Source organism: Microchirus variegatus, assembly GCF_963457635.1.
Source record: "Microchirus variegatus genome assembly, chromosome: 11".
In the NCBI taxonomy this organism is placed as follows: Eukaryota; Metazoa; Chordata; class Actinopteri; order Pleuronectiformes; family Soleidae; genus Microchirus; species Microchirus variegatus.
In genome coordinates, this window is record NC_139812.1 from 22,641,183 (window position 1) to 22,656,757 (window position 15,575).

The window sequence follows — 15,575 nt, forward strand, 5'->3', positions numbered from 1 at the left end:
GCCCCGCCTCCAAATGTTCCCATTGGCTCAGAGCTACACGTGTTTCCTTTTTGTCCAATCATATTGATCGGTTGTTACCGCTCCTTTCCGTGAACCAATGAGACACAACCAGGAAGCGAGGAGCCAAGACTTCACTTCTCAGCGGCTGTTGGACTAAACAATAGTTTTGAATTCATAGTTATCGTCATAGAGTTTGTTTTATAAAGTCACCACCGCTATATAGTATAAGTATATATAATATTTTCAGTCTTCTAAACCAATATTATTTAAATATGGACATAACAGAAGTAGAAACGTGCTGCTGTGTGGTGAGCTTGTCGGAGTCTTTCTCAGCAAATAAACCAGTGAGCTGCAGCGGAGTTATCGTCCACCCTCAAACCGGCACTGTGATATGTTCAGGTCTGCCCTTTTCACGCTTCGTAACCGACAAAGACGTTCTCACCTCCGACACCGAGTTTAGCTTCGTACCGCCGCGAATGTTGAGCGACAAACTCAAAGTCCGCGTCAGCCTCCCACTGGACACCAGCAAGTCAACAACACAACGTAGACGCAAAACAACGCGACATCATAGGGAGGTTTCAGCTCAGCTGCTGATGCTGGTGAACTGCCCCGAGTTCAAACAAGCTTTCCAGGCACTTTTCCGTGAGGCTGAGCAGTGGCGTTTCCATGGTGATGAGGAGGATGCTGAGCTGATCAGGGATGCTCACTCCCTCAGCTGGTTCGCTGTGCTCAAGACCGGTGTGGTGGTCGAGAGCAGCCCAGACTCTGCTGGTACCATCCCCTGGCAGAGCAGCTCACCCCTCCAGAAGGGCTGCCACGTCGTTGCATGTGGTTCACCCTTCGGCTCCCTCTGCCTTGACCTCTTCATCAGCACGCTCAGCAGAGGCATCATCAGTAACCTGGCTGGAGAGGACAACGCCGTCATCCTCACAGACGCCCGCTGTTTGCCAGGCACAGAGGGCGGAGGGTTGTTTCTGATGGACGGTGCTGACGAGGTGCGTCTCATCGGCCTCATCGTGTCTCCATTCGGCTGGAAGGCCAACGAGTGGATAGGCCTCAGTCTGGTCTGCTCTGTCCACTCCATCTTCAGGAATGTCCTGCGCTGCTCGGACTCTCAAGATCCACTCTGTGACGTTTGTCTCCATCCGGGAGAGACGGGCCTTCAAATAATGATGACCACCACAGCCCACCAGTCAAAAGCGGCTAAATACCCTACGGTTTGCTTTGTGGAGAGCGGGGAGCTCTGGGGCTCGGGGGTCGTCGTCACCCCTCGCCTGGTTCTTACCTGCCGACATGTTGTCAATGGGAGGTCAACAGTCAACCTCAAGTTCCATCACAGGGAGAGGTGACGACACTTTCACGGTCTCCATGTCCAAAGTGAAGATTGAATCAGTAACAGACACACGAAAACATGCATAACAAACCATTTTCATAGCAATGCTACATTCAAGGAAGCAGTAACGCTTGTTTTTGAAATGAAAGTAATCCAGATATCTAGTGGTTAGGTTAGAGGTTAGTTTGCCAGTGTATTTTGTTAGACACCAGTGTTCAATGAAACATTTGCCCACACAGTTAAACAACACAAGTAAAACCTTTCATTTCAGTATATTGTGCTGGACCAAGAGCTTTTAACAAAAGTACACTGATAGTTATGACTAACTGATAGTTAGTAAGAGGTAATACAAGTGGTTAATTACATTACCCTTTGATTCACTGCAGGTGTTTTCACTGTTTGGCCTGGTTAGCTCTTTTCCAGGACTGTGTGTGTGAATAATCAACATCGTCCTCAGTCTTATATTAGCTGCCACATACATAATAATACAGCTGTATTTAACCAGGTTTGTCTCATTTAGATAAACAGACATCCCCTCCCCTTTAAGAGACACCTGTTAATTTGGACAAACTTCCATTTCACAGAGTCTATGATGGCGTGGGCGACGTGCTGTTTTCCACTAAAGCATCTTCACCCTATGATCTGGCTTTGGTGCAGCTCAGATCCTCCGTCCCAGAGGCTGTGGTCCCTCGAATGGCTCAGAGTTTCAATCCAGGTGTGATTTTTTTTATTCTAATTTCAACAACAACAACAACAACATCAAAAAAACACATTTGTTTCTTTACACTACCTCTGATCCTCTTCCTTCAGGTGAACCTGTGGTTGTGGTGGGATATGGTGGACTGGGTCGCAGCTGTGGTCCGTCCCTGACCAGTGGCGTCCTCTCTAAAGCCGTCAGCTGCGACAAACGGCCTGTCATGCTTCAGACCACTTGTGCAGTACAAGCGGGGGCCAGCGGGGGCGCTGTGGTGCGGACACACACAGGAGAGCTGCTTGGTAAGAAAAGCCTCTGCTGTAACAAGAACATCTTGTATTCTTTTTGGTCAGTGGAGGGCACACGATGACCACAGCAGGAAACGTTAGCGGTGATGTGCCACTGTGAGGAGGGGAAAGGCAGGTGTACACTACCATTCAAAAGTTTGGGGTCACTTAGAAATGTCCTTATTTTTGAAGGAAAAGCACATTTTTCAATGAATATAACATTTAATGAATCATAAAATACACTCTATACATTGTTAATGTGGTAAACAACTATTCTAGCTGCAAACGTCTGGTTTTAATGGAATATGTACATAGGTGTATAGAGGCCCATTTCCAGTGTTCTAAGGGTACATTGTGTTTGCTAATGGCGTTAGAAGACTATTAGATTAGAAAACCCTTGAAAACCCTTGTACAATGATGTTAGCACAGCTGAAAAGTGACAAGGTTCAAAATTATATATATAGACTATATTTTCTATTCATTTTGCAACTCTTTTGATGAATAAAAGTCTGAGTTTTAATGGAAAACACAAACAATTGTATAGGTGACCCCAAACTTTTGAACGGTACCGCATCTGCACTCTTCACACATTATACTGTATATGTTAGGAAACAGTGGCTGAGAACATGTGGGAAAAACTACTTACTTACAACTAAGTAAGAATTATGGAGTCATATAACTCTACCGTAAAACAATGTAAAAACTATCGGTGCACTTTAGCTGACCTCTTTAATATGTTTAAATGTTTTATTGACAAAAACAGACAAATCTTTTCATATATTATATGAACATAAATAAAAGGAAATAATGAGATAGAACAAATAAACCCACACTTAAATATTGATGAAGATGTAATATTATCTCATTTATTTTCCATTTAAATGTTTAATATCTGGATGATTGTGTTTCACTGTGTGGAATATTCACATTAAACCTGAAAATTATTCACATATTCCGTGCTGTGAGGCTGCAGGTGATAAAGAAAGAGTGAGAGAAAGAACAGGACTGTGTTTGTTAAACTAAAGTTTTACCATTGAGTAACAGTGACATTCACACGCTTTGGTTCACACCAAAATGTGTGTGTGTGTGTGTGGTAAACATTGGAAACCAAAACGTGGTTAAGGCTAAGATTTGAACTGTGGTTAGGCGTTATAATAAACACACTATAGAGTACATTACTATCTGCCGTTTCGCAGGTATCGTGTCCAGCAACACGAGAGACTTGGCTGCCAAAGTGACCTACCCGCACCTCAACTTCAGCGTCCCGTCGACCGTTTTCCACAGATTGTTGCAGCGCTTTCACCAAACAGAGGAGCTTAACGTGTTCAGGACGTTGGACACAACAGAAAAACAAGTCAGACACGTGTGGAGGCTACAGGGCGCTCAGAGCAAACTCTGAACTGAAGGAGAAAAGAAGGAAAATCATTTTTTAGACGATTGTATTTAATTTGTGTATCTCTTGATTTTAAATATACATTTCACAGATCTTTAGGAGGAAATACAACTAAAACAGTATATGGTATGTGTATATATTATGTAATCTTAATGATTAATTGTCATTAAATTATTCTTTTAACATTTAATTTCGTGTTCTGTACGCCGTTACCTAAACAAACTAAATCACAGCTGAAGGAACAAAGACACACACGTTTTAGTTTTAGTCCTTGCTTACACTACCGTTCAAAAGGTTTGGGGTCACCTTTACCATTTTTGTGTGTTTTCCATTAAAAGTCACACTTTTATTCATCAAAAGAGTTGCAAAATGAATAGAAAATATAGTCGAGACATTGACGAGATTAGAAATAATGATTTTTATTCATAATAATAACCAGCAAAACTGTTTTTAGCTGTGCTAACATCATTGCACATGGGTTTTCTAATCATCCAATACCATCCAAACACAATGTACCATTAGAACACTGTAAATGGGCCTCTATACACCTATATATTCCATTAAAAACCAGACGTTTGCAGCTAGAATAGTCGTTTACCACATTCACAATGTATAGAGTGTATTTCTGATTCATTTAATGCTATATTTATTGAAAAAAAAGTGCTTTTCCTTCAAAAATAAGGACATTTCTAAGTGACCCCAAACTTTTGAACTGTAGTGTATATCCATAGAAAACACAGTTTGATTTAAACCTGCCTCTTACAGTATATGGTGAGTTACAGCCAAGCAGCAGGAATATTCAGCAGGATGAGCCGACAGGCTGCTGAAAATGATTGGTCCCCTTGGGTAGCCGCTGTCAGTATCACGTATTCAGACATCTGTCGACAGGCGAACCTGCTCACAGCTCACACATTTAGGGTTTCACCCAGCGGGACATTACAGGTACTGATTTCCATTATCACAGAAACATGAAACTGAGAAAGGACATTTCAGAAGATTGGTTACTGTCACTTCTTACAAAGACGAGCTCCCTCGGTCGCCGGCTGCAGAAGACGTGTGTAACAGACGAGTGTGAGGTTTCTATTTCACAGCTCCGGAAGATTGAATAGTTTACAGTGTACACGCGGCGTGAGCAATGTCCCGAAGAGGCTGAGGACATTTCTATAGGCATTGTGCTTTTTAGAAGTGCTGATACGCAGCCCTGCGACTGTATCTCGTTTCTGCTCGTTTCCCATAGCATGAAGCCGTGCGGCGCTGCAGAGTGAGACGAGGCCAGAGGAGAAAGCCAACAATAAGGTCTGCTCCTCTGAGAGAAGGTCACATACAGGAGATGGATGTCTTTGAAATGGTATCTCCTGAGAACTACAGTCAGGACGATGGTCTGCTAGAATGTGGCGTGAATACTCAAAATGATGTTTCTAACACAATTACAGGCTCCCAAATACCCTTCATATCACATGATTTGATTTAAAAGACGGGTTAAATGTGTAATATTCAGGGGGTTTAGTGGCAGAAATTGAATATACATCCCACAAGTATGTTTGCATAAGTGTATAATCACTTTAAAATATCCCTGCTTTACACAGGCAGCCATGTTGTGCGGCTATAACTGTGCAGGAAGAAGCACGACACACTTTCTGCTCTGCAAAGGCCACCGTAGTTCCCCAATGCACTTGGAAAAGGTGAGCAAAGCAGTCCAATATTTGTTGCAATATGCAGTCTCACCATTAGATGTCACTAATTCTTCTACAAAATACAGTTATTGTGCATTTATTCTGCCGAGAAAGCTTTGACTTCCTGCTTGAGGAACCTTTTTGCTCTGGAGCAGAGGTGTTGTGATGCAGTAGTATCTGTTTTTAAAAACATTAAAAAGTAGGAGAGGGGAATCACAGGGTAACCTCACGATACACGATACCAATAATCCCACAACTTGACGATTCTGTGATAATCAATATATTGCGAGACAACCATATAGCGATACGTCACGATATCTGTCTAAGTGAAGAAAACAAAGCGTCTGTGGAAAGTTAAAAGTGCAGGATTTCTCCTGTTTTATTCACAACACAGAGAACAAAGGTCATGATTCAGTCTATGTATTGACCGTGGATGGAGCATCTCTTAACTTAGCTTTAATATCTCAATAATATTCAATAACGTGGTGTACCAACCATAACAGCTGTAATCAAGAGTCCTAATAGAACAGAAAGAGGACACGTGCAGATGTTATGGTAGCCAGCTGGGCCACAGAGACCAGTTTTATTTATTTCATTTAATCTTTTTTTTATTAAACACAATAATTGATCCACATTATTATGATACGACGTACACTTGTCAGTTACGCACCAGTCTTTCCAGGCATCGACAACAGGACGAATAGGTGACGGTCTGTCTTACACTCATTATATGTACACGCTAAAGAGTGAGAGACGTGAGAAAATGTTTTGTTTTGTTATTTTTTTTTAATAAGACAGAGCACTATCTTTTCATATATGAGCCAAAGCAAATGTAAACAATAAAGTCCAAAAAAAAAGGGGTAATTTCCCTGTATTCTAATGTAGGAACCTCTCCTTATCGCTGGTGTCGTGCCGAACACTGAAACTGTTCTCTAAACTGTGTTAACTAGCGAAAACAAGGAGAAGCCAGGTCAGACTACTGAAATACACCCTCATCTTTCTTATTTTCTGTCTTTTTTTCTATTTTTTTATTATTTTAAAACTGTAACCACACGACAAGCACCGGCAACTGCTTAAAGTCTCCTCTATGCTTTAGCTAAAAACTGCTCAAAGAGAGTTGAAAAGACAAACAACAGAAGAGAACAAAGATTCACAAGTTATGAGGGACACAATTCTTGACTCCAGACCCATAAATCACCCCCTACCCTCTGTCCCATGATAAGAATTTCCTGTTACGTTAAATATTCCCAAAGATTCCTCTTCCCTCTCCTGACCCACACCACCGTTTCCCTCGTGTGAGAGCTTTACCATGTCCGTACCCTTTCAGGATTTCTGTGTGAGTGTGTGTGTGTGCGCGTTTCTGTGTATTTGGAACAATCAAAGATGCTCATGTACGATTGGGCCTCTTTTTTTTTTTATCATTCTTCTTTACCAGATATAGCCCCCGTCATCGACCTCTCCCTCTTCCTCTTCAGCCTCCTCTGCAGTGTCCTCCACTTCTTTCTCTTCCTCGTCTTCCCATCCAACTCCGCTGCCGAGATCACCTGAATAAGCCATTTCATCGTCTGTGAAAACGAATAAGACGGACAGAAAACAAGAGTGAATTATTCACTAGTCGTGTTTCTAAACTGAAGAAATCAATCAATTTAAAACTCGCCGACTGCACTCTGCAAGAAAAAGGGGGGGGGGGGGCATGTGTTTGACTTTGTCCGGATTTTTATTTTAATAGCTATTTCTAAACCCTGCCAGGGGAACCATTCTTATCAGGCGTGGGTCCAGTCCAAGCAGTCCTCATTTATCTTGAAAGACTTCTCTCACAGCGACAAGTGAGAGCTTCAGAATGCAAATGACTCTGCACACATGAATGTGGCACTGGTCCCTGCCGTGAGTTATGTTGTTGCAGTGGGCCTTAAAGTCCTTCAATATAAAGGAGGCCTTGTGCAAACTGCACGTGCAGAAGTGGGCCAGTTTACCCTCTTTGCTGTATTCTGCTTCCAGGTTCAAATGAATACTATACGTCCTGGCAGCTGAAATGTAAAAAAAAACTTGTTTGGACCTGGGTTTAGACGAGTTTTGGACCAGTTTTTCACCACTTGGAATGTGTTTAATTGGCATTTACTTCAGGTCAAGTACACACTCGTCATCGTATGGCTGTTAGCTTCACTGTTAGCATTGAGTTGAGTTTGAGTTTGAGTTTATTTAAAGCAGGGACAATACATATTAATGAACATATACACGTAAATATGCAAGATTATAGCCAAACGGCTAATTTCCATCTTTAGCCCCTTTGGCAGGTTGATGTCATTAGCGTTAGCGATGAACGTTTGCGCCAAATAATTATTTCGGCAAACTTGGGACAGTGCTCAATGTGTTTATTTCATCAATCGGATGGATTGAAAGAGGGGGCTGAAGTAAAAACTACAAACATTATTATTATTATTGTTGCTTTTCTGTGGCGCTTTTCCACTCTACAGTTCTAGAACTAGCTTGAATTTGAGGTTTTTTTCTCGGTGTAACTGAATCAGTTTACCAAATTGTTCAGTACTACTTCCTGTATGACCGGAGCCCAGACCAAAATACAACTGAACGGGTTGTGATTCGGCTCACGATCGCTGGCTTTCAGCAGTGCTGTCGCTACTCGCTAAATACACCAGACTCCACTGTTAAAAGCGCCATATGTAAGAATGTGGCCAAAAACGGTTACTACACTCAAATTCAAAATACCGAGGTCTTTCAGGTTTCGTTTTCTCCGCCATTGTAGCTCAGACGTAACTGGCAACCCACGGTTGCTCGGCAGCCGAGACTCTACTGACTGCAATGATTGGTAGATGGCAGTAGGTGGCGCCACATGCCAAAACATGATTTCAAAACATAAACATGATTTGCGGGCTGCAAAAGATTTGTTTTAATGTAAATATTTTGTCTGTACTGTTGTTGTTGGTGAGTTCAGTTTGTTATATGAACATTATTCCTGAGTCTCTGTGACATATTAGGAGTATTTTATGGCTAGTTGTTTTAGATTTATTACATAATGCACCTTTAAATATTGAGATTTCAGACATTCCCTTGCTAAATGTCGAGATGAATGCATGTTTTCGGGATTTTGAATCGTTTTTAACTGATCTACAGATTAATTTGCGCTCGTGACGCTTCCAGTGACGACACTCCCTGACCAATCAGTAGCTAGCAGTCGGTTGACGTCACATTTCAGTATCAGGTCAGTTTTCTTCAAAACCTCGCCAGAGCAGGTACCAAAAAACACCAGGTACCAGGTACTATCCTTAATAATAGAGTAAAATTGAGGTGAGTCGTGCTAGAACTATATAGTGGTTTTAATCACAGTGCACTCACCGCAGTCTGGCTTCCCACGAATCCTAGATCCGGCGACTTCTCCTCCGCTTTGGTCCACACACCAGCACTCTCCCTTGTCACACTGCTGCTTCCTGTAGTAGCCGTCTTCATCACAGCTCGGGATGAATCGACCTGGCGTCCGCACAAGACACGCATAAATAAATCAAGCGTCGACCTGACCTTACAAACGAAACAATCCCGACAAAAAAAACCCCCCCAGCAGACGACGACAGATAAACACACTGCATCACTGCATCACGCCTCATCACACATGCGCCCGGTGGAAATGTAATGCATGCAGTGTATAGACCTGCATTTATGTGCCAGACCATTCCATATTCCATGAATAAAAATATGTTTCTCGCAGCGAGATAGGGATGAAAAGGCATCGGGTCAGCATACTGCGGCGTGTTGGAGCGTGGGTGTGTGGGTGTGTTGCTGGGTGGCGAGTTAATCCTCACGAAAGATTGGAAAGTTTTCAGTTCTGAACGGCTGCAAAGAATATGAAGTTAGCCTGCACTTACAGTAAGATTGTGTTAAAAAATGCAACTTCCTCTTCGGCATAGATAAACTATTATAGTATAAAAGGTTTAGTGGGGCAGACATTAAATACATTAAATAAGTATAGTATATACGCGTATGATCACTTCAAAATGCAAATAGTTTGTTTTTTGTAGGCTTAGAGGAAGTCTTTTATATGTATTTTAGGCAAGGGTCTAGCTTTACGATATAAAATAACCTGTATATAATATATATAAGAGGACTGAGGAGACAGCAGAGACAGAATTAACATGAGGCCTCTGTTGTTCCCTGACACATTTGAGCAGTTTCACCATTAAATGTCACTAAAGCTTAGAGACAGTGGACCTTTAATAAAAAAAAATGGATTTGTCTGTGAATGTGCTTAGAAAAATGATTTCAGCTGCTATATATATATATATATATATATATATATATATATATATATATATATATATATATATATATATATATATATATATATATATTGCCGTATTGTCAAACAAGAGAAAGAATAAGGAAGAAGCGTCACACATGGCAAAATCACAATCGCCCATTCAGTCTTTCAAGGTAACATTTGAGCGTCGACTCGCTTTGCTCTGTGTCCTTGGAGAGTCCTGACTCAGAGCCCAGTCAGCCAGCCAAAACCTGCAGTGTGGACAGGCGTACACAACACACACACACAAGTCCTAACACACACACAAACACGCACACCACACTCACACAGACGTGGACAAACTCCACTCATGGCTGGTTTCCTTTGCCGTCTGTCAGAATCAACTTATAATCCACCAAACTGATCCGGGACTAATCCCTGCCTCCTGCTTGACATCTGCTCGATGAAACCTCTCAACCAAGAAAGAGCCGACCCAGTCGGGCTGAAATGAGTTTACGGAGTTTAAGGAGTTCGGATACCTACCAAACTTTCTCTTGCCGCCATCGAGTACTTGGATCCTCTCGAGTTCAGCCAGGCAGGGAGGCTCTGACAAAGAAGAGAGAATGAACTTTCATAAGTGAGAAAGCTAAATCTAAATTTGATAGAAAGAACCACTGCCATTTCAAAATGAATTCACATGTACAATATGCTCTGTTTTCGGACTGGGACATAAAGCAGTTTAAATTATTGATTACGAGTGTAGATAAAGATTAAAGTAATATTTTTGGTTCCCCCCTCAATTCTCTTGCAATCAATTTTATTCCAATCCAGTAGGTGGCGGTAACGCTCCTGGTTTTCCAAACCTTCCTAACTCTAGAATCCACACATCCCACAGAAGAAGAAGAAGCTGTTTCCTGTTGACCAATTTTCGTAAATTACAATAGAAGACGCCACTGACACCTTGAAGTCATTTGTGTGCTATGCGAACTAGCACGTTAGCTCGCCTCACATAGTCCCCCCCCAGAATACTCACTCTCTCTCCAGAAGCAGAGGCACCACTCGGCGGTGGACACCTTGCCGTCCTTGTACGAGTCGCAGGAGTTGAAGAAGGGGCGGATGCAGACCTCGTACTTGTCCAGGTTGATGGCAGCCAGCTCGGCCTGGTCCAGGTACAGGTCGCTGTTGGTGTCCAGCTTGGAGAACATCCAGCCTATGGAGTCCTTGCAGCTGGCCACCAGGCTCCTGTCCAGCACTGCAAACCATAACGATTAACCACATAAACGTAGGGAAATTAAATCACGCCATTGTGCTCATAAAAAAAAAAAAACCAACTCCTGCTTGCTTCTGCCAATTCATTTATTTTCTTAATTATCTCTCAGGGTTTAACAGGATGAGTTTCCTTCGTGGGAACATATTATGAGCAAGCCCCTCTAATATGTGATCTCTAGCAGCTGGTAGTGAGATTATACAGAATTATATGGAATATTATAAATTCCGGGATGATTTTAATTATGAACACACTGTACGTACGATTATAGTGTGTTTATAATGTAATGACACTCCTGCTCCAGCAGGGCCTGCTGTGTTTTTGAGTTGTTCTCTTGCAGGTAAGTGGGTGGAGTTGATTAGCTCAACTAAGAACACCTGGTCACTCTCCTCACACTCTGACCAATCTTTTTCCTTAGCTCTGACCTTTTGCTATCTATGCTTCATATTATTTGTTTGGCTGTCGCTATAATTTAATTGATTGAACTTAAAACAAAAAGACTTACAGAGCGAAACATACATGAACATGTGGATTATTTTCTCCTGGACAGAGAAGAACAACAAGGACCTTCAGCCAAGGTCAGCCCACCCCTCCATTCCACATATACTGTTTTTACGGTCTGTTATTGTTAGTATCTTGTCTCCTCTCATCATAGGGATGTTGTATGAAGCTGGGTACAAGTGTTTTGTGAATTCAGGTAATCTACTTGAGCCAGTGTAGAGTGTTTCAAATGCTAAATGATGCTGTACTGAAGCGCTGAAGTAGTCGCTCTGACCTGATGTGGCGCTGGCTGTCGCGGTTCTGGCCCCGGGCTTGCTGCTGTTGTTCTGCTTGGCGTTGCTCTGCAGTAACTGGAACCAGTCTCTGAGACGCTCCCCGAGGTCAGCCAGATCCTGTCCGGTGCAGCTCTCTGTGGAGGAAGATTATATTCTGGGAAATCGTATTTAGCCACCAGGCGAGCAAACTCCGCTGGTTGTCAAAAAGTCCTCAGTTTCGATTGTAAGTCTGTGGGAAATTAGCCTACTCCAACATTGAGGAGATAATGGTCTCAGTCACTAGATTCAGGTCTTCTCCAATAACATAATGATGTCACTTGGTGAAATTAAGCTCCCATTTAGAGGAAAACAGAGGATAAAGCTCAGTAAATGAGTGCAGGTGATTGACAGCTGAATCTCGAGGTTTTACAACAGAAGTTAGTTTTGTAACCAAAAGACTACGTCCACTTTTAATGTGCAGTCAGATGCTGCGTTCCAAACCAGTCGAGGCTGATCGACCTACCCTGACTTCACCAAAATGATGTCTGAGAATAATGGCGGCGCCCACGTAGTCACATGAATAGGTTATAAATTTCACTTTTCTGCGTGTAGACTTGTTTTAGACACAGCGATTTTATCACAACTTGTTTTTCATGTTATGGCGTGAAATTATGTCAACGTTGTTATCATGTTAGCATGAAGATATGTAGGGCTACGTTAAAAGTATACTCATGACGTTACATATCGATATGTATCACTTTTACATATACGGCTCGCTTGTGTATGTTAGTAGACTGAATTGCTGACAGTCAAAATGCCTCTTCAAACATAAATCTAAAGCGCCGCGATCGTCCATGTTTTCTAACGTTCGACTTCAGTTGCTGGAACGCTTTGAAGTAGGAGCTAGTAAAAATTCAGGTAGGATAAGTCCCACATCCCATTTGTTTGGATGGGCTCTGGAATGCAGCATGACACACGGTGGTGACTTGGACTTTTGCACCACCTACTGCTTATCTTGGTAAATTCAGTTAAGATTTGTAGTCCATTTTATTGGAAATCCTTTGCTAAGCACTGCTGCCTTGTGCGTGGATTGTCCGCTTTCCTATCACATGTCCAAAAACATAGAGGTTAATTGGACACCCTAAATTGCCCGTAGGTGTGAGTGAATGATGATGTTTCCCTGCAATGGACACAGGTGACCTGAACCTTGTCTTTTGCCCTCATGTGGAGGATAAAGCGGTAGCTGATGGATGGAAACCCTAGCTATTGCTTTGCTGTGAATTCTTCCCGGGCGTGATTATGTCTTGTAATCTCGGTCGTGTGTTTCATCTTACCATGTTTACTCTCTCTGGGAGTGGGAGCCGCAGTTGGACAAGGACACAGACCTGAACACTTCAGGCTAAGCTCCTTCCCTGTAAGACATGCCTGCTGCTCCAGCTTGCACTGAAACGCACACACACACACACACAGGCATTATCACACACACAGCAGCGACATCGACAAGGGGACACAAGGGTGAAGTAAAATGAGTTATTGCCGCAACACAGATCAAATATTCATGAAGTGACCCACTGTACGCCTCAATTCAAGTCTGACAATTGCTCCTGGAGGCATTTTCCGACCTCTGCGCGCACACAAGGTCAGGAATAGTGATCCAAAAGACAAAGCATAAATCAATAAACACCCAGGACGCTGCCACTGCAGGCCATCGCTTTGTTCTCCTGAAGCCGTACATTATTATAAGTCTTTGTCTTTGTTTGGCCCTGAGAGTCTCTTCACATGCTTTAACACCACAGCGCAGAGTAGAGCCTGCATTATGTTAGCACGCACATCATGGAAAGTGTGACTAAATATACATATTTTTATACATTATGTGGATAATAACAGGTAACTATTTGTGTAAGCGACGCTGGGTAAGAGCTGTGAAGTCTGTTTAAGGCGTCGTCATTAACACAACATTTGTTATCTTACTTGAAATTCACATGTTCGTAAATAAATGTTTTCACATTTACTGGGGTGGACGCGCACACACACACACACACACACACACACACACACACACAAACCCCCGTGATTTTTTATCTTAATTAATTTCCTTTCTTTTCAAAGAAATACAAAAGCTAGATGTATGTACATTTAAACTCTTCATGACCACCTGGCACACTCCGTTTTGTCTAGGTTTTGCTCTCCATCATCTTGGGATGGAAATATGTGTTTGTTTGTCTACAGATGCTCCAGCAGCTAGTTGTCCTAGTTTGTGTGTGTGTGTGTGTGTAGTTTGGTGCTCAGCAGGTGGTGAGGTTTGTCTGGTATTTTTAGTTGAAAGCAGCTGTGACGCTCCATCTGCAAACGGCGCCGACGAGAACAGTGAGAGCAGAACTAAACATTAACCTGTATCCGAGGGCTCGGGTGAACTATAAAGTCAAGTAATAATTCTCAGATCTTTCATGAGCCACTTTTCTACTGCACATATTTAATTATATCTATTATTAAAATGAAAGGCTACTACTCTTTGATTAAAGCAGCTTTAAAGTTAAATATCAAGATATCCGCATGATTAAATTATTCACAAATATTTTGCATAGAGACTGATGATGATATAATTTTAGCTAGCAATTGTCTTAGCTAGAAATTGTTCTATCTAGCTATCAGCTAGCAAGTAATCATTTTAGCTAGCACTCGTTTTAGCTAGCACTTGTCTTAGATAGAAATTGTTCTATCTATCTATCTATCTATCTATCTATCTATCTATCTATCTATCTATCTATCTATCTATCTATCTATCTATCTGCTAGCAAGCTATAATTTTTACTAGCACTTGTCTTAGCTAGAAATTGTTCTATCTATCTAGCTAGCTATCAGCTAGCAAGTAATCATTGTAGCTAGCACTCATTTTAGCTATCACTTGTCTTAGATAGAAATTGTTCTATCTATCTATCTATCTATCTATCTATCTATCTATCTATCTATCTATCTATCTATCTATCTATCTATCTATCAGCTAGCAAGCAATAATTTAAGCTAGTAATCGTACCAAACATTTTTGTTTGTGCTGCTGCCTGTCTCGACCAGTTTTCAATTTCAATGGGACTTTTTTTAGATTAAATAAACAAAAACACGTCTACTGTACCTTTTAATGGTAACATCCCAGAGACACATTCATGTGTTGCAGTGACAAACTAACGCTGCCTATTCCAACAAGTGCAGTAAATTGAACCTTCAATAAGGTTATGTCCAACTTGAGCTGGTTTAAGAAAAGCTGTTGAGTCAACTTTACGATGAGTTTGGAGGCTGCAGGTTGTGGTGCTGTTGAATTTTATTGTATTACACTGACAGGTTTCCCTATTATTTCTATGCCCATGTTGAGCACATAACATTTATATGATTAAACATAACTCAACAACACTTTATGACAATAAAGTTGGACGCCCAAACCCCCACAGGAAGTAGATAAAGTGATAATATAGCATAGGGTTGAGTCAGAGTCCCCCGTGGTTTACCTTTGAGGCGTAGTTGTGGCCGTCTGATCCGCACACAGGTCCACTGGAGGATATGGGACACGGCTGACAGTTCCCGTCAGGAGACCTGAGAGTGGGCTGCTTCAGTCTGCACAAGGACAGAGGACACAGACACTTCAGCCTCAATACGTCCAGCTGAGACAGCGACTGCTGGGCTAATTCAGAGATTCACACACAGCAACAGCAGCAGCAGCAGAAGCAACAACCTGAACATAAGGCAAACAGAGCGCAGCCATGTTGTCTGGATGTGTTAGCTCATCATTAAACTGCAGGCTGTCGTACATATATATCGCACTAGTGATCCAGGTTTATTGTTTAAGCTGAGGCAGGTAAACACGTTCCAGACCAGCACGAGCCACACACCGTGTAAACCGTGGTGTGTTGACATTGTGTTATTGTTGTTATTGTG

General features: G+C 42.0%; 3 protein-coding genes across 3 annotated transcripts in view; 2 read left to right on the forward strand and 1 right to left on the reverse strand.

Annotated features, from left to right (window-relative positions):
* Positions 1–15,575, forward strand: part of hif1an (hypoxia inducible factor 1 subunit alpha inhibitor) — a 265,779-nt gene that overhangs the window by 144,735 nt on the left and 105,469 nt on the right. The gene's annotated exons all lie outside the window — the stretch shown is intronic.
* tysnd1 (trypsin like peroxisomal matrix peptidase 1) lies at positions 273–3,713 on the forward strand (the record flags this gene model as incomplete). Its single annotated transcript, XM_083897336.1, has 4 exons — positions 273–1,345; positions 1,918–2,048; positions 2,144–2,329; positions 3,511–3,713. 4 exons carry the CDS (start codon positions 273–275, stop codon positions 3,711–3,713), a joined length of 1,593 nt encoding a protein of 530 aa, XP_083753462.1.
* spock2 (SPARC (osteonectin), cwcv and kazal like domains proteoglycan 2) overlaps positions 6,809–15,575 on the reverse strand; it is a gene marked incomplete at both ends in the record, with an annotated part of 39,096 nt that continues 30,329 nt past the window's right edge. Inside the window, 7 exons of the mRNA XM_083897432.1 lie at positions 6,809–6,945; positions 8,732–8,863; positions 10,170–10,232; positions 10,660–10,878; positions 11,669–11,803; positions 12,983–13,091; positions 15,149–15,254. Coding sequence (XP_083753558.1) covers positions 6,809–6,945; positions 8,732–8,863; positions 10,170–10,232; positions 10,660–10,878; positions 11,669–11,803; positions 12,983–13,091; positions 15,149–15,254 — 901 coding nt within the window. The remainder of the gene's footprint in view (positions 6,946–8,731; positions 8,864–10,169; positions 10,233–10,659; positions 10,879–11,668; positions 11,804–12,982; positions 13,092–15,148; positions 15,255–15,575) is intronic.